This window comes from Hetaerina americana, unplaced genomic scaffold (assembly GCF_022747635.1).
Source record: "Hetaerina americana unplaced genomic scaffold, ioHetAmer1.1.p SCAF_6, whole genome shotgun sequence".
NCBI classification, from domain to species: Eukaryota; Metazoa; Arthropoda; class Insecta; order Odonata; family Calopterygidae; genus Hetaerina; species Hetaerina americana.
Genome location: NW_027287205.1, coordinates 19676036 through 19695007, shown reverse-complemented (window position 1 = coordinate 19695007; position 18972 = coordinate 19676036). Strand labels below are relative to the sequence as shown.

Sequence of the window (18972 nt, the reverse complement as noted above, 5' to 3'; positions counted from 1 at the left end):
CTCAGGTAGTAGTTTACTCTAAAATATAACTTCTTGTAAATGTTTTTTTTTCTTGGGTAGAAGCATTTCCCCAAAGCGAATGAGATGACACACACAGCGGAGTTCCTATGGTGACTACATTCATACCAATCAAAAAACAGAAAATCACATTTAAATGCTATTATATAATAATTTCACGAGGATTACAACAAATGATGAATTGAATAAGACAATTCAATTCTTTATCTGTATAACGGTTAATGTCCAACTCAGTTATCTGATATTTTGAGAACAATAAAATGGTGCTTCATGGAATTCATACCGATTTTGATGTCCAAATCACAAAGTAGAGTCATGCATTAAGCAAGCAAGATTGAGACTTTTAGAATACTACAGAACACCAGAATTGACCGGTAACACTGCAGGAATTATCATGACTCGGAATAAAAAGGTGTATTGAACACTGAAGTAAAATAAGTGATGTGAACATCACCACTTAAAAATTCAGCCACAAATTCATCCCTAACATGACAGTCATAACAAAATCAAATATTTTGTGTCCTCCCCAACATTTTTTAAATAAAAAGTCAAATTTAAAGCTTATGAAACTGAAAGCCAATATTGCGATGTAGCTAGATATATGTGTATTGTGTATGCACATGTTATTACTTACACATAGTACATCATTTTTATAAATCCCTCCATCCACTCCGAATTTTTTTCCCTTACTTCCCTGTTATTATTGTGCAGCCATTTGCATCATATTTTGCCCAATGCAGATGGATGTGTAATTGTAAATTATAAAGCCATCGCAGTGAGATAACTTGCCTTTTAAACTTCGCAGTGCACGATTCTTGCCGACATATCCTAGGTCTTGGTTCTTAACCAATGCTCAATCGCCCTGGCTAACAATGCTATCTAAACAAATGGCCTAGAGTCGGACATTTCCCTGACCAACAAAAAACGTGGCATCACCCACTTGGGAAGTATATAGTACAAATATTCTCAGGCTTTTCCCTTCCTTCGTACATGTTTTATACATGCACAAATGCCCCACCCCAATCCCAACAAACGATCGCTCACTAATCCCCTGAAAGAGAGGTTTGCCAGTTAACGCTAACCAAGGGATCACTGCGAGCCAACACCTGTTTGAGCACAAACTATGCTGCATCTTAAATTTGAAGAAATACAGTACTTTCCACTATTGAAGAAAGTAAAAAGGGAAGAACACAAAGGGGTTTCTCTCCTTGTATACATCCCAACTGCTGCATACATCAACCTTCAAGCTAGTTCATGTACCAGAATATGAAGTCCCCACCTGTAATATTTCAATTGGCCATTCACATTAGGTGTACAGCATACCACAAATGGTACCCACACTGATAATGTGAACTTTATGGTGAACTAAGGGGAAGAGTTAAGCAGAAATGGACATCAAATTCCAACAATGCTCTTGGAATAAATTTCACATATAAAGATCATTGGTCAATTGGACTAAATCTGTTCTACTGCTAATATGAGAAGGTTAGCTTAATAACTCTAATGGAAAGTGAATTTTGTTTTACTAATTTGTCCCCAAATCTCTCTCTGAAACTCTAATTTAATTTTTTCATAGGATACAAAAAATGCCATCCAGGTATTATTATAATAAAATAATTGGGTCATTTAAAAATATGCATCAATGTAATTATTTTGCTGGATCAGAAATGCTGCAACATATTTTGAGTGAGAAGCATACGAGGGTTGCCCAAAAGGTTCTTGGAATCACTGGATGCCAGTGCTAGCCCAACAAGTTCCCAATGGGGTAATAGGTAATCCTTTATAAGTTAACACTTAACGCATCAGTGCTCTAGCAAGAGATCTGTGGTGCAGACGCCTCTATGTTGTTGTTCCAGTGTCGTAATTTGTGAAGATGGAAAAAATTGAGATTTGAGCAGTGATTAAATACTTCTTAAAGAAAGGTATGGAAGCAAAGGAAATTTATGCCAACTTTCAGGACACACTGGGGAACTCTGCTCTTTCATAGTCAACTGTTGCCAATTGGACAAACAAGTTTAAGTTTGGTCAGCACAGCTTAGATGATGATCTGCGTAAGGGTCAGCTATATTGAGCCACTACCACAGAAATTATTTTAAAAGTGCATGTAATGGTCATGGAGTACCGCAGACTGAAAATGTGAGAATTTGCTGAAGCTGTAGAGATGTCATTTGAATGGGCATATTGCATTTATACAGTGGAATTGGATGAGAAAATAAACTGCTAGATGGGTGCCGTGACTCTTGACGCAGGATCATCACAAACACATCAGAATGGAAATTTCCAAACAATGTTTGACCCATTTTAAGAGCAACCAACATGATTTTCTGAGCCAGTTATTGGCCACAGATGAAACTTGGGTCCACTACTGTAACCCAGAGACAAAATAGCACCCAGTCAGTTGAACCATGTTGATTCACCATCACCAAAGAAAGCAAAGACAATAAGGTCGGCTGGAAAGGTGATGGCTTCAGTTTTCTGAGATGTGAAAGGGATTCTGCTGATAGATTATTTTCCCAGGGGTAAAACAATTACTGGAAAATACTACGTTGACCTCCTGGACAACCTACAGCAAAAGATACATGAAAAAAGGCCAGGTTTGGCAAGAAAGAAAGTCATCTTTCATCAAGACTATGTATGCTCACACACGTGTTGTTGTCATGGCAAAATACGTGAACTAAGACACAAATTGTTACCACACCCTCCTTATTAAGCTCCGTCAGATTTCTATCTCTTCCCCAAGCTCAAAATTTTGTAGGTGAATGTAGATTCTCTTCAAATGAAGAACTAACAGTCAAAGTAGACGGGTATTTTGAATGCCTGAAGGAATCTAATTTTCAAGATGGGATAACTGCAGACTTCCAATCTTTCATTTTCTGATCTTCCAACCAAATTCCTCCCCAATAAATGCTATGAATTAGCCAATTGAAACTCTTCTTTCTGTGCTTTCTGCAACCCTTAGAAAAACCTTTATGGGAATGTATTTGTATATCCATCTGTATACCTTTTATGAATGTCAATCTGTATAGCCTTAAACGATTTCATTTCCCTTAATATCCTTTCTCTCTTGCAATTAGCAATGCCCGGCCCTAATCTCTTCTATATTCTCTTTCAGTCTTGGTTTTTCTTGTACTTTTTATGCTTGCTGGCCTTTACTACAGAGATCCAATATATTTTCTTTCTACAAATCTCTCTCTGATCTTTCCTGATTTTATTAATAATTTTCCGGACATATTTGAGTGTACATATATTATCCATTCTTGTTTCCTGCCAATGCTTTCACCTACTCATACAGCATATCAAAATCACCCTTCTTCTGCAAGCTTCCCCATCATCACATTTGTTCTCTGCCACCCTCTTTTGCCCAATAATTTCCCCAGTTATGAAAGCAACTCTGAACTTGCAGCAAATTGAAATTAGGGAACCTCATACAGAAATATCTTGATTGTAGTGAAGTAGGTTCACCATGTGCTAATTAAGAGATGGAGGTAGAAAGTGACAAATTATGTCTTCCATGCAAGAATGGAGGTGAGTATTAATCAGAGAGAAAGGAATAACTATGTGGCACCAGTTATGTTTGTGTTTGGTGCCCGTATGTACCAGGAGTTTGTGGCCATTCCCAGTGCATGCACTAGAATGCTTATGGATGCGCATGGGTTAGTAAGCTCATCCAGTCCATTTACCCCAGTAATGGTCTACCAAAGGCCAAATATTAAAGCCACAGAAATTCAATTTTAACTCTCAAGTTTGCTCTCGAATACATATCATATTTAAATTCTTAATAATTACGTTCCTAATCCCAAACGTTATTAGAATATTCCAAGTGTAATAAAAATAAGAATTAAGAGTTCTACAGCATTATATAGGCCAAGAAATATTGAAAAATTTTAGTACACAATGAGTCAATATGAAAAAATTACAATGAACTGCTACCAAAGAGAATCAATATCAATAGAGGAAGAAAAAAGAAGTAGATATATTCATGCATGTTTCATCTGATAACCCTTACAAATGTTTCCTTTGCCTTAGGGCCTAGAAAAATGAAAAAAATAAATAAAATATAATATTTCAAGTAAGAGCAATAGTTCCTCAGTTTGAGTACTCACAATGTTCCAATCACATCGCTCACACATGTACATACACACATTCACACAAATGTAAGGTAATTTGCAGGAAAATTTGAAAGAATCTTCATTGAATGTGCACTTGAAACTTGAGAAAATGTTTTCTCAATGAAAAACACTCCTCTATTCTAAGTACATAAAAAGAAACAAACTGAAAACACTTCCAGAAACATCCAGATATTTTTAAACATCAGATATCATTTCAAAGGTGAGAATTTCTATGGTTTGGACCTAATACCCAAAGCTTGGTTCTTCACATTCACCCTGTAAAATGGCATATGGACTTCCTTGTGTAAACATATTTGGATCCTCCTGGAGTTATGTCCAGTTTATTACTCATTGGTTGTTACTGATGACTGTTTGATTATGTTCCTGACAATGCAATCTGCAATGGATGCAAAAGCCAATGTTCCCGATACAGCAGATCCAGAAAGCAACCAACCACAAAAGCACCCAATCCTGAGGAAACCTTGACTGAAAATCTAAAAAAATAAATAAGTTAGGAAAAGGAGTATTGGAAATGGGATTGAGATTAGATATACAATGTGATTTTTTGACAATGCTGGTGCTGCCTAATACAGTGATTTCTTCTTTCTAACACTCTTCTCACATCCTTATTTGCATCTTTTAAAAAAAATAAACTCACCCAAACTGTAGTTTTGGAGATGGAACTTGGGAAACATTAGGATGGACATATGGACATGTTTATGACATGATTTAATGAAAATCACCCTGTGACTCCCTATGATCTAGCGCAAATTGTACAAGACCAATATTGATTTTCACTATTTGGTATTATGACAGTTGATAACGATAATGGAGATGAACACGAGGAATGCACCTTGATCAGATTCATGGCAATTTATCAAAGTATGCCATTTGTTAAAATGAAAATCTTATGAACAAAAGGATTTAATCGAGTTCATATTTCACCTAGTTAGCTCTTAAATGGAAACAAATTTAACATGCACTAGTAAAGGATAACATTCACGTGAAGAATCATGAAAAATATCCTTTCCGTCAATTTGGAGGGCTTCTTCGCATGAAAGGTTTTTCCTAGCCAAAAAGTCCTCTTTCATCAAATGGATGAAAGTTGAACTATCAATTCTTAGCTATTCTAATGTCACGGTGAAGACTGCCTATGCAAACCAAAGGGATGAGATGGGTGCATAAAAAATTGATCAGCAAATTGGTTGACTAGACTACCTAATTTTTACAGGTCTACAATAATATTATAAAGTTTTGTCTGCCACAAAGGCTTCAGACAACATAAAGGAATTGGAATTTCTTTTCCATAGCTCATTAGCACTGAAAATAATTAAAAGCAGCATTTTCATTTAAGTCACAACAATCTTTTAATTGAAAATTAGCATTTCAAAATGTAATATTCAGCAACAAAAAATAGGCAAATATGCATTTAACATGGTACACCTGAAGTGATGGTAATACAATGTTTCCTTGAGGGTGGCAGGAGCATGAATACCCCTGTAGTCCTACCACCAAGAAAACTTTATTTTTCCTTCTCTATATAGAAATATATATTTAATAACCTCAAAACCTAGCAATGGGAGCTCTTTTAACTCACCATGAATTACTATAATACTCACCAAAGGTCAGTTACCAAGGGGTATTATGCAGCAACCTTCATTCTAAAATGTAAAATATAGATGAAGGAGGCTGTAAACCTAAAAATAGCAATATGAGGTTTGAGGACTAAAATAATAGAGGAAAATTCATTATAAAAAGATAACTAGCTCCAAATAGTACATCTAACCTTTCCAATTTTGATAAAAACTAGCAAGCTTGTTGCTCTAGTCTACTCAGAATCATCTTCAAAATGACGAAGAACTAACAAAAGAGAGACACAACACAATGCCAAAATATTTTTTATTTGCAACCTAAATTTCTTACAGCATAGCATTATCCACTGGTTACAAATAGCTAAAACCCTCTGATCTCTAGCATTGTGTCATCCACACACATGCAGGTACCTCCTAAGGAAACTGGACTGTCCCCTACATTAGTAATCTCCTTTCCTTGTGTCTCCACCACCCTCTCAAATGGGTGGAATAAATGTAGAAAACTTTCTGAATGTAACTACTTGATAACGTTATGCTGTATTGAAACCTGGGTCACCAATAAAAAAAACTTTATGCGTAGAATTGCATTTTTTCTATCGTTTACTGATTCTAGCAAAATCTTCAAGGATTTTGTGAAAATCAAAGAACAAAATAAAATGAAAACCCACTAAATTGCTTCACACTTCACTACTGATTATGACAATATAGTCTGAATGTCATCATATTAGTAAAGAGGGAATTTGCAAATTATGATTGCGACTCTATTGTTCTTTCTTTAACCTAACCCCCACACGTTATAATGAAGACAATTACAAACATCCAAGCCCTAGGTGAAGGAAAATCCACCCAGGTGGGAACCGAACCATCAATCTCTGGGTTGGCTGGCGAGGATGTTACCCCACCTCCACTGAGGCATCATTCCAATGACTCAACAATGAAAAGGCTGGTTCAGTAGATTTGTCTCAGATAAGGAGACATTAAACTTAAGTGTGGCTAGGGCAATATACAAAATTGGAAAGATGCATGCCTGGGACATTATTTAGAATTGACATCATAAGTGTAATGGATATTTCCTTACATGGACAGTCTTATCTTTAAATGAGCAACAACTCTCTATTCATATTGATCAATGATAATGATTTACTTGCTGTCATGGTTCTAACTCTGCCGTTGACTGATTTTAATTCATTAGAGGCAACATTAAAAAATGGGAAAACTTTTGTTTTAGGAAATTGGGGCAAAAATCAATTTTTTAAAGGAAAATCATCACAATGCATGATTATACATAAGATTTGAAGTAAAATAAGAAAAAATTGACAAAAAAGTTCATTTTTGAGAGTTTTACCATAACAATTTTTATCACAAAATTATAAAAAGATACCAACATTGACAACAACAGAAACCTCATCCCAAGGTGGAGGAAACCCCCTCAGCAGGAATCGAACCCATGAGCAGGTAAGGACTTTACCCAACCACCACTGAGGTAGTATGGTATTTTTATTATTTTATTATAATGAGAATTGCATACATGTATGGGCATCTGCTGCACCATTTTTTCAGGGTACCTGTAGACATAACCTGGATACCCAGTAATGTCTTATGATACTTATTTAAAAGAAATGAACAAATGAGAAGAGTTGAGAATAATATTTTGCTTCAGGAAGCTGACCACAGTGATCTATGTAAACATTAAAATATTTCTGTTCTCTGAGCTGAGACAGGATCAATATTTTTCATAGCTATGTTTATGGGAAGCTTGGCTCTCTTGATTGCTTGAAAAAAATCCCAATATAGTTTGATAAAATGTTAGCTTCATTGAACGAAATTTTATTTCCTAGTTTTTAATGAGAAATTCTCATTGAAGGCTCATATATTCCCATGCCTTGCCCCAAGGGCCCTGTTATGCTCTTGAATCCTGATCTTTCATTCCCTTTCCACAGGTGGAGAGGAATTGAATCTTCTGAAAAGAGTAACAGATCTTCTAAGTGTTTTATGCAAATTTAGTCTCAATTTTGGCTCTCTGGAAAATTATATGGAGTAAGTATTGATCTTATCTTTTTGCTGTCCGACAGGTGAAGGAAATATGGAACTTCTTTTTTTAATTCCTTTCATAACTACTGCTCTGATGACTGCAGAACTGTTCGAAAGCTTATTGACCATTCCATGCATAAATATGTCATCAATTACCCTGGCAAGCCCAATAGTTGCAAATTGTTGGCTACCATAGTATATTTTTAAATTTCCCCATGCATAAATCAGAAAAAAAGGAGAATTTAGTGCTTTTACCACCTAAGGGGGAAGCAGTAAATTTTCTTCTTTGAAAAGATTTCTTCATTTAAGATGAGTACTCTTATTTTATGCAAATTTTAGAAAGTTCTGTGGCATAATTTGAAAATCCAATATCAGTTAACTACTACCATAATTTACTGCTTATTACTGGAAAATAAAGTGAATGTGCCCCGACTTTTTTCACACAATAGCCTGACAGTGGAGAACTAGAAATATGTTTTAATAATTTATGTCCTGGATAATCAATGTATTGGTGTTGATCATAGAGGGAACTTACTTATGTACTTAAGAAATATTTCATGTAAGTGGGGCATTATGATGAGCAAAGAAAGAGTTTCCCATAATTTAGTGCTGAAATGGAAGATTTTATTAGTAGCTCAACATATTCAACTCGTAATCTTTTCCACCAAATCCAGCTTGGGTATTTCCATTAAGACGAACGAATTGTCACATCATAAACTAGGTAACAGAAATAATACTACAGTGTTGTCCATATCAATGGTGACAGGAGGCTTTCATTTTGTTTGAATGCTTTCAATTGTTTCAAGCCAGAAGGCCAATACATTCAGCTAGAGCAGTTTCCTAGAACAGAGGATTCAAGCAGCTCCGTGCCAATACCTTCTGCATTCCTTAAGAGGAGTAAGTGCACGACTATTTCCAAGCGGGAGATTATTTCTTTGATCAAAATGCATTAAGAATTCATGGCGACAATGGCCATTTACCATCACAGTGCAACTCAAGATTTTTAACCAGCTCTTAATAAAATTCTCAATGAAACAAATTAATTTCTTAAATGTTTAAAATTCATAATTGCTTTCTAAGCAGAGTTACAGGTATTATCCTTGTTGGAACAAAACACACCTTGTACAATAGGTTACCGATCCTTAAAAGAAGGACAATCAATACATGCAAATATGTACTCCTGTTCTAAGAAAATTACTATTTGTAAGGTTGGACATTTATAATAGCATTAAATTCATTACAATGGGCTTTGCTGATTTACATCTTTGCAGCTACCTCATTCCAGATAAATCCACCTAATAAGATGACACATTCACACAAAACTGCAAACTCTTAGTTTGTCAAAAGGGCTAGCGATTATTAACATGATAGTAAAAAAGAAAATGGGCTGAATACAACTGGTTACAAAATATTCTTTCATTTCACCTTTATACCATAAATATTCAGTTTTACTTAATGTTTTATTGCAAGCCACTTGGAGCCAGAAAACTATTGAAAGAAAAATATTTATTTATTTGAATATTCTTTCATTAATGTACTGCACCACAAAACCAACTAATGTCAGTGGCAATAGTGATTTCTCCATGGAAATTATTTGCATTTAAAGCCAAAAACATTAAAAATACCATGCCAAAGCCAAATTTTCAAATTAACAGTTTTATTGGTGAATTTGGAATGAAATCTGACTAAAGTAATAGTTTATGAAGAGATAAAAAAATCCAGAATATTTACTTTTTGAAGACAATAATGCCTTATAATCTGTTAACAGTCCTTGAAAACCCATACTCACAAGGAACATATGCACATAAGAAAAGAGAAGCCTTTATTATAGTCATTGTTTATATATTACCTTCCATTTCAGGGTGCATAGGCGGGAGGTGTTCATGGACATGAACAGGTCTATGCACAACTTCACGGCTACCAGGTTTCAAAAAATTAAGGTGTGATTCATGCGGTAATGGATATTTAGGGATATCTTTTGCACATGGCACTGGCTCCACAAACTGTACATATTCTTCCAGTTCATCTAAATTGATCCCAAGGTCATGAAAGGCTAACGCTAAATGATCCAAATTTGGTATTGTGTAACCATCTGCAATTGAAAGAATTTTATATGTACTCAGGTTTGATCAAACAAAATGGAAATCACATAACAATAACACCATAGCCATGAATACAAAAATAGTCATTTTTTCTTCACCACTCCCTTGATTTTTATGAGAAAAGTATATTACTCAAAAGCAATTAAAAATTAGTGTTTCAAAGACGATAACACACAATTCCAATTTGCCTTTTTAGTTGAGTTCTCACAATTAGTAACAAAAACACGTATTGCATTTAGAAAGAACTTATTATTTTTAATAACAGAGTATGGCTTATTATATCAGCAATTTTTACCGTAGTACCTCATCGGCATGAACTTCCAGGGGATTGGATCATGCTTTATATGAAAAATGTTTCTTATGATTTGAGTCTGTTGAAATTAAAAATAAACAATATGTATTTTTCACTTTCTAGTAATCAATAGTAGCAGTAAAAAGACCTACTTATGAACATAAAATCAACAATAAAATCTGATGAGAATATAAAATGGCCACTGAATATTAACAATGTAATGGGAAAGTTGGCATTTGCAAGTATTGTGTGGAAAATTTGAAACTTTTCGTATAAATTGAACATAGAATAAACAAATACAACAGTTTACACATCAACGAAGAACGCCCAATAATAATATGATGACATAATAATGCCATTTGGTAAGTATTTTGTAAAGAAAGAAACACAAATGTCAACTATTGACAGGATTTTTACGGACCAAATTAGTTTATGGCTTTTAATCTCAAAAATAACACTAAAAATACAAAATATGCCACCTTGAATACATTAATGAAGGCTTTGGGCACTAATACTGTCTCAAATTTTGTCTTTTTTATTTTTATTTTATTTATTTTATTTTAAAACATTGTTCACATACAGCAGTGGCGCCAATTTACAGTGACAAATATAACAAACATAAAAGAGGACAAAGACAATAACAGTATAACAATAACAACGAGAACCAAGCATGGACAGGGGAAAATTTTAATTTACTGAAAGGTGGGATAAAGCTTGGGTGGTGAAGTTTTTGCATGATAGGTTAAAGGGGTCGACAGTGTGAGGGAGTGAATTTAGAAGGGAGGAGAGGCGAAATAACAGTGAGCGCTTGGTGAGAGATATTCTAGGAATAGGCAGATGGAGTAGGGAGTGGGTGCGGGTGGATCGGGTTGGTATTCTGAAGTTAAAGAAAGATAGCAGTTCAGGGCAATCAATAGCCGAGTTTAGGGTCTTGTAGAGGAGTTTTAAGTCAGCTTTAAGTCTGCAGCTTTGGGGACTAGAAATGGATAGGGAAGAGAGTTTTTCAACCAATTTCTCGAGAGTTTTTCAACCAATATTTTTCCAGTTCCATATAATCCTTTCATTATATTATCACCTCTCCTAGACTTAAAATCCACATAACTACAAGGTAAGTGCAACAAATTTTGAGCTTCTGATAATCAACTATGAGTAAATAGTCAAAATAAAAAGAAATATCTATTGTTGGGTTGGTGTCATTACTCAATCATGGCATATGCTGGAGAATCAATGTTTTTACAGTTGCCAAAACATTGATTGTGTAGTAAAGGAAGCTGGATGAATTTTAAAATAACATTTTCTTTGAAATGAAAATTAATTACCTAATACATTTCTTTGTCTTTCAGGATGACCAGTTTCAACCGTCAATGCTCAAAACAGACATAGTATGTAGTGTATCATTTGGAGCCTACAATATTGATGATAATAATAATAATCTTTATTTGCCCAGAAGACACTGACACAGTGTAATAGATACATCATATAAGTGTTACTCTGAAAAATCCCTATCATCCCAGCAAAAATAATAGTTAAGTTCAAAAATGATTATTTCATTACTAATAATAAAATTTAATAAATGTCCAACCAAGATTAACACACTGTATATAATAACCTCTGTTATCACTGCATATCAGTTAGGTGAATGAGGCTTTATCACACATTCTTATTCATAACTAATTTAGAGTCACAAAAAGAGTCAGTTGAAAGAAATAAAATTGTATTAAGGATGATCAATAGGGTAGAACAAAGAAAAAAAAATTCCATATGAAAGTTCTTCCACACAAAATATTTGAAAGTTTTCCAGAAATAAATTAAGTCTCTCCCTGATGAGATGGCCAAGTAGTAAATGAGATCTTCGTTACCATGGATGTGCTATGCGCAAAATTCATTTTTATTCTTACAAAGTTGGGCAAAAATGCCCAACAATTCGAGATATAATGGTGCCTAAACACCAAAATGCACCATGAATTAAGGAATATTGATTTGCATAGAACAGGATTGGTATTTTAATTTTAAGAAACAATTAAATAAAACCTTCCAATCATTCTCTCATTGAATTACACTCATCGGGACCGAAATCCCCACTCCTAACAAAGGACTTGAGATTTTACACATGCAATTTATTAACTTCAAAAGTTTCCAAATCAATGGTTATCTAAGGTTGCTAGCTCAACAAAGTTTTGAAGATTTTATCAACATTTCTTTATACCTAGTTCTTCTGGGTTAACTATATAAAATGAGGTTGACTGAAGAATCAGAAATCATAACTCAAATTGTAATCAAGCAAGAATGGCACAGCCACACCAAAGAGTGCTTAATTAATTAGTAACGACTATACTTCACCTTAACATCGCAGTCTGCCAACTAATTATTAAAATTTTGCAATAATCTCATACATTTCCTAGACAATTCAGGGTTTGCAAATTTTTCAGAAGTGCAACTGTCAAGAGTGAGCCACGAAATTATAATGAGGTTAATTAACAAGACAGAAATATACGTAATTCCATCATTAAAATCCAGATGCAAACCATAGTTTAAGATACTCATGGGTGATTAAGGCAAAAAATTCATTATAATAACCAAGGACTTGAACACAAAAGGCACTGCGATAATAGTTCTCATGATTACAACAGTTAGGAAAGAAATTAGAGCTCCTTGAGTTCAAAATGCAGAAATGTCACAGCGTAAAACTCATTCACCTTGACCTGGACTCGAACCTGGGTCTTTCTGACTTTGAGTTTAAGCAATTAAGCTGCTAAGGCATTCTCTCATAAGACGATGCCTCCGCAGCTACATTTCCCGAGGCTTTTTTTGGATCAAGATTTTACCATGAATTACTATGCATTCAATGTCATAAGAATCAAAGGTGTGCACATTACATAACAGTCCATGACATTAGAGCCTAGTTGAAACACAGAGGTGTATTCCTTGACAAATTTAACGAATAGCAGGAGATGCCATGACAGTAAATTTCACAGAGTTACCTGCTGATGAGCATTGAAATGCAGAAATTTTAGGGTAACACATATTCCCCTGGACTTATTGATACCAATGATCAAATCTAGTTTCATTCCATCAAATTTCAGCATCAGAAAACTTCCGAATATCAGTTAGAAACATGGTGGAAGGAAATTACGCTGGAAGGCAGTCTGGGTAGGAAGAGTAAATTTCAAAGGTAACCTATCTATTAAAGGTAAGTTTTGGATGGCGCTAACCACAATGTTAAACTTATTTATTTAGTCCTTTTCAAAGCCTCCACTCTAGACTCATTTTCTCCATACCCCAAAAGCCTTTTCCAGTAAATGATTCTTTAACCACTGAATGCTTTTCTTCTCACACTGCCCCTAATTCTGCAGAGTTGCTTCATATTCCGTCAAAATACTGGCCAAATATGTTGACTGCTCCATCTGCTCAAGTTTTTCCTTAAATGTTTTTTGACAACCTTCCTACTTATTTAAAATCTCATTACTTTGGTTTTAATGTCGCTATTCTTCATTCCCTATTACTAATATTGCTTCTGTAAAGCAAAAAATAAAGATTGCATTTTCTTTACTAAGGCTAGCTATTCCTTGATCATCTGAAAACCTGATTTAAATTATTCCTCATCTTCCAATTTCATTCCCAGTCCAACCCCTTCCCATGACTACCTTAGCATTCTTCTCACATTAACGTACAAAAGCACCAGCAGCAACAGAACCTATTCATATCTTCCTGCCTATAATTGCCCATCACGATTCTCCCTCTCAAAATCCAGAAATCATTTATTCCCTAGGCTTTTCTCTATGAAATCATGTGCTGCACTGCATATATCACAGTATTTATTGCACCAATTCATCTTTGAAAGCACAAGAAGATGGAATGATAGGCATCTAAAGTTAATCAACAACTATTCTAAAATAGCCAAACCAAACCATATTATCATAACCAAATTATGTTTATTTGGATAAGCTGAGTAAAAGGTACTGGTGTTCGAAAAAACTTTAAAGCGAAATTTTACCAGTAACACACGGCAGACACCTACAGAATAATTTTTACGGAGTGCAAAAAGTGGTTAATATGGAGAATGAGATACCAAGGAAATAATTTTCTCCAAAGAATAGGTAGAGCAAGGCAAACAAGAGCAACTGTTCGGTGTTGGAACTACTGAATGGGAAAAAATGAGACCATTTCTTTTAGCAGCATTTTTCCGGCATCATAAAATTCCATGCATAAAAAAATGCTGGCATAAAGTTCAACTACCTAGGACACATATAAAGAACAGATAGTAGCAATTTTCCAAAAGATCAGTTTTGTTGTCACTTCAAGCCTGAAACTACTCAATTTAAACCTAGGATACTTCCATAATGCATGAGAAATTAAATTCTAGGGCTAAAATCCTCGCAGAGAAAGGAGTTTGATCGTTTGTAATTTTAATCTGTACTCAAGCAAAAAAATATACATTTACCATCAAATATTCAGGTACAGTTAGACAAAGTGAAGTTTCACTACATAGATAGATAGATAGATTTATTTTCCATAGAACAATACATAACTGTAAGGGCTTCGTTAAAAGCCGATAAAATTGTTCGTTTAACATATTTAACCATATCTTACATCTTATCTTACTCAAACATATCAACCATAACTTCGTTCGTTAAACATATTTAACTCACAAGAAATTCTGTCGATATAATTTTGTACAAATAAGAATTTCTATATTCTTGGTTTATATGTGTGTGTGAAGGAAAGCTTATTCTGATTCACAATCTTAAGCAATGCATACATAATTTTCTTTGAATAAACATTATACATATATTTTTTTTGGGCCACAGAGCGCATCATAGTATTTTACATTAATTTATACAGCAAAAATTGCTTAGCTTAATGAGTGTTTTACATTACAAGTAAGATTCTGGAATGAATTTCGGAGGTTCCACTGTACTAACATAAGGTGCATTGCTAACTAAAGACAACAAAAATCTTCCACAGCATCATTTACTCACAATGAATACTGCAACCAAAATACTGATGGCCATAAACAAAACTGACTTTGAACAACTGAAACAGCCATAAAGATAAGGAGGTACAGCAATAAGATGGTTTAGATCATTCATAAATTCTCATGGTTCTAAGACAACTGGTTCCATAAATTGTTTGTTGGCACTGAAAAATGTGGGAAGGAGAAACTTTTGGTGGCACTTGCATTTGGGGGCAACAGAACAATTTGGGAATAAGAACAACTTGAAGACAATCAATGCAACTACCAACTCAATACACTGAAATATGCAACAATTTCAGAGCCTAAAAATCATTCACCTTGACCAGGATTCGAACCCATATCCCTCTATGTCCGGTCAAGTGCTGTAGCCAGTTAAGCTATCAAGGCGTCCTCTTAAACTCTTAAATGAATCCCGGTCAAGGCGAATGCTTTTTACACTCTGAAATTGTTGCATTAAAATGCACATTAGTGGATGACTCCGTTAAAAGTTAATGTTGCGGCATCTCCTGTAGTTTCTTTGAACACTGAAAGATGATTAAATCAGGGCATACAACTAGAGCTGGCCAGAAAATTAATAACATTTATGTAAGGTCAATGAAAAAGTTAAATTTCTTAAAAGTAAGAATTGCCTGTTACAGGTCAATAATTAAATCTGTTTTCTATAAGAAAGCTGGAAATGACTGGATATACATTAATGCTTGAAATGAGCATGGCTGCAATTATTACATGGAAATAAATAAGTGCTCCTGCTTATATGAATAAAAACCTATAAAATATTTGGTGTTTAATGAAACCAAAAAGTAAAAGTGAATATCACACAAAAGTTCCTAGATTAAGCTAGAAGATGGATCCTTACAGGATTTCCCTCAACCATCGGCATAAATACAAAGAATTGGTACTGCTGAAACGAAAAATTCTGCATTAGAAAATCCAGCATTGGTCTTACATCATGACTTTGTGGAGAACTTGTCTTTTTCCAACATAATTACCACTGGAAAAATATTCTATGTACATGCATGTGTTGTGTACCCCAAAAATAAGAAAGAAGGCACCCATCAATTAGATCAGATACAGCAGTATGCAAACATTGGATTGGATTACATCGCATGTAATTAATGTATGATGACCTAGTCATTCACGGCTTCACTGTAACTGTAGTTGTTTTGCTCAAAGAACAATATTAATGCCTACAGATCTTTAATAATTAATTTCTTTTAACACTTGAGTACTACCCGAATTGAGGAGAAATTAAAATATTGGGTTTATTTTAAATTTTCATAGAGATACTTTCAGGCAAAAATTTTGTTACTTGGTATAACCAGTCTGTCATGTACTCTATGAAGATTACTTTGCCGAATTTTTAGAAATTTAAGAGTTTTTTTAGCATTTTCTCTCAGTGTGCTTTTTTTCAACTTTTAATGATAAATTTCAGGAGCAGCATGCATACAGACAGTCATTAGCAGGAATAGCCAAAAAGCTAAAGAGAAGTTAAGTTATTTAGCTGATACAACCTCCCATTCAAGATGAAATAAGTATGGACCATTGAAAAATGTTAAAATTTCCACTAAAAAAATAATTGTATTGGGAATCCTTAGGTGATACTTTAATTTCATTCTGGAAACCGAAAGAGTGTGCACTTCCAAGATAAAAAATATTGAATTCTCCGACACGATTTCTGCTATTTCAAATTTCTAATTTTTCCTTCTGCATTTTGCAAATAGCATCATTTTGTGTGATTTTCAAAATGCTGTTAATGAGTGAAAAATACTTTTCCTTATCTCCATTTGGGGTGAATATCTCTCCAGGAAATGGTAGCTACCCTATTCAAAAAATTGAAGATGGCCACCAATGTTTGAAATCTAATCAGTTCTAAATGGGAGAACTCAATCATGAAAGAACACCATATGCGACACAGAATAATTCCTGGATTTAAACCTCGGAATTAACTTACTGAATACCATACCTAAAAAATGTTTACCGCTGAACCAAAACCCAGCAATAACAGTTACTTTAAACAACCAATTTATAAAGCAATATAATGAAAGCATTACACAGTTTCAGAAATTGGGATGGGTGCCTTATGTATGCTCTACGATATGCATGTGTATATAGTTTATATTAGGTAATATTTCTCCAGAAATTCAAAACGGCTACATCCAGTCATTCATACTGCCAGTGCAAGTTTGACAGGCCACAATAGAAAACTGAACACTGACTACATGTTCCAAGTGAATGGTAAATTTTTGTTCATGCTGGTCCACCAAGCTTTATTTGCATTGCCATTCATAATGGTGAATTATTTTGCGTTGGGGTTGTAAGAGATTTAATCTGAGACGATAAACACACTGCATAATGTAGATGTGAAAAGTCGTTGCCCAATATGTAGTCATGTACAAGGGCCATCGATCTTGAATTTACGTCTAGCGTACATGCCAACTAAACACTCACATATTAAATATAAAATTGTGGAAGACCTGGAGGATATGCTACAGGCTCCGCATATGCTATGCAAAGAACAAACACAGATGAGGTCCAAGAAACTGAATTAGAACCAATTAAATAAGATCAGATGAATAATTTTTATTTCAAATAAAACAATGTACAATCCTCAAGGACTACAATCTTGGCGTGCTTAGTGCGTTCTGATGATCCCAAGAGCTGTGCTGGAGGGAGCAATATTAACTGCTCCTGATAGGATCACCATTGCCAGGGATGTTAGAAAAATATTTAATCATATAACGCCGTTTAACAATCTTTAAAAAGTCAGACTTTATGAGAGTATGCTTTTAAAGCTTCAGTAAGCGCTTGAAATAATAGTGGGAAAAAATTGATACACAATGTTAAGGTATTGCTACTTTTCCAGAGAGTACTTACATAAATCCGAATACCTATGAGTCAATTTGGTCAAGTCTTCGATGTAATGATGAAGTATATCAACCAATATCTCCAATGCTGAGTTTTGTATGGTATGCCAACCAATTGTTTGACATATTTGGGCCACTACTACTCTCAGTACACCTTTTGTGTACACTAAAGTCATCGTCGGCTTACTAACACTTCAGCTAAGTAATTATATTGGCTAGGTATTTACACATCCCTATGCAATTCATCTACTATTTCACAAAAGAGCATAATTTCCTTCAATGAGATAAGCACTTCACCAGACACAGAACGTCTATAATCACGTGAACAATACAATGTTGTGCATGCGTCCGGGGGATTTTCCAAAAAATGCACAAGAACTCCGTAAATACAGTATACACTCGGTGATAAACATTAAAGCTATGAACATTCAAATCCAACAACTCCCCAAACGCCACAGCGACGCCTAACCCCACGCGTCATGGCGTAATGTTTTGATGAGTACAAATTTCTAACAGCTGATGGCAGCACATCTGATGAGTCATCTGAACTGAGTTACCACGAATGAATTACCAGAACGAAGTGTTGTACATTTAAATAGTAGATTGTCTTTACATCGGTCGCAAGGGGTAATACACATTATTTGACCGGGCTATGCAAGAATATCCTAAAATAATTGAGCGTTTAATCAGCTAAGATTTTCTGATACCGTGCATAATTGTGCCAAGAGAGGTACTATTAGGATGCAGCGATAATTGGCCAAGTATTGTCTACGTACATAAATTTGAATGAAGTTAACGAACTGCCTTTACTAACTCGTCTTTGTTGGATCAAAGGAGTAAGTTTCAGTTGTTAACTAAGTATTGAAGGGAAAATTATTGGCCGTTTTGTGATTACTGAAATGAATCATTCGAAATCTAGTACAAAACGACAAAAGTTTTCAAGCGGCTCAGAGCTAAACGCAAACAAAATATTTGGCCGCACCTCGCAA

At 34.7% G+C, this 18972-nt stretch overlaps 1 protein-coding gene across 3 annotated transcripts in view; it reads right to left on the bottom strand.

Annotated features, from left to right (window-relative positions):
* The window catches only part of Taf3 (TBP-associated factor 3), a 44975-nt gene extending 26524 nt beyond the window's left edge, over positions 1–18451 (bottom strand). For all 3 annotated transcript variants that reach the window (XM_071593507.1, XM_071593508.1, XM_071593510.1), the window contains exons 1-2: positions 17994–18451; positions 9600–9842 (exon numbers count right to left, since the gene is read on the bottom strand). In XM_071593507.1, coding sequence (XP_071449608.1) covers positions 9600–9842; positions 17994–18159 — 409 coding nt within the window. In that variant the 5' untranslated portion in view covers positions 18160–18451. The remainder of the gene's footprint in view (positions 1–9599; positions 9843–17993) is intronic.
* Positions 18452–18972: the final 521 nt, after the last annotated feature.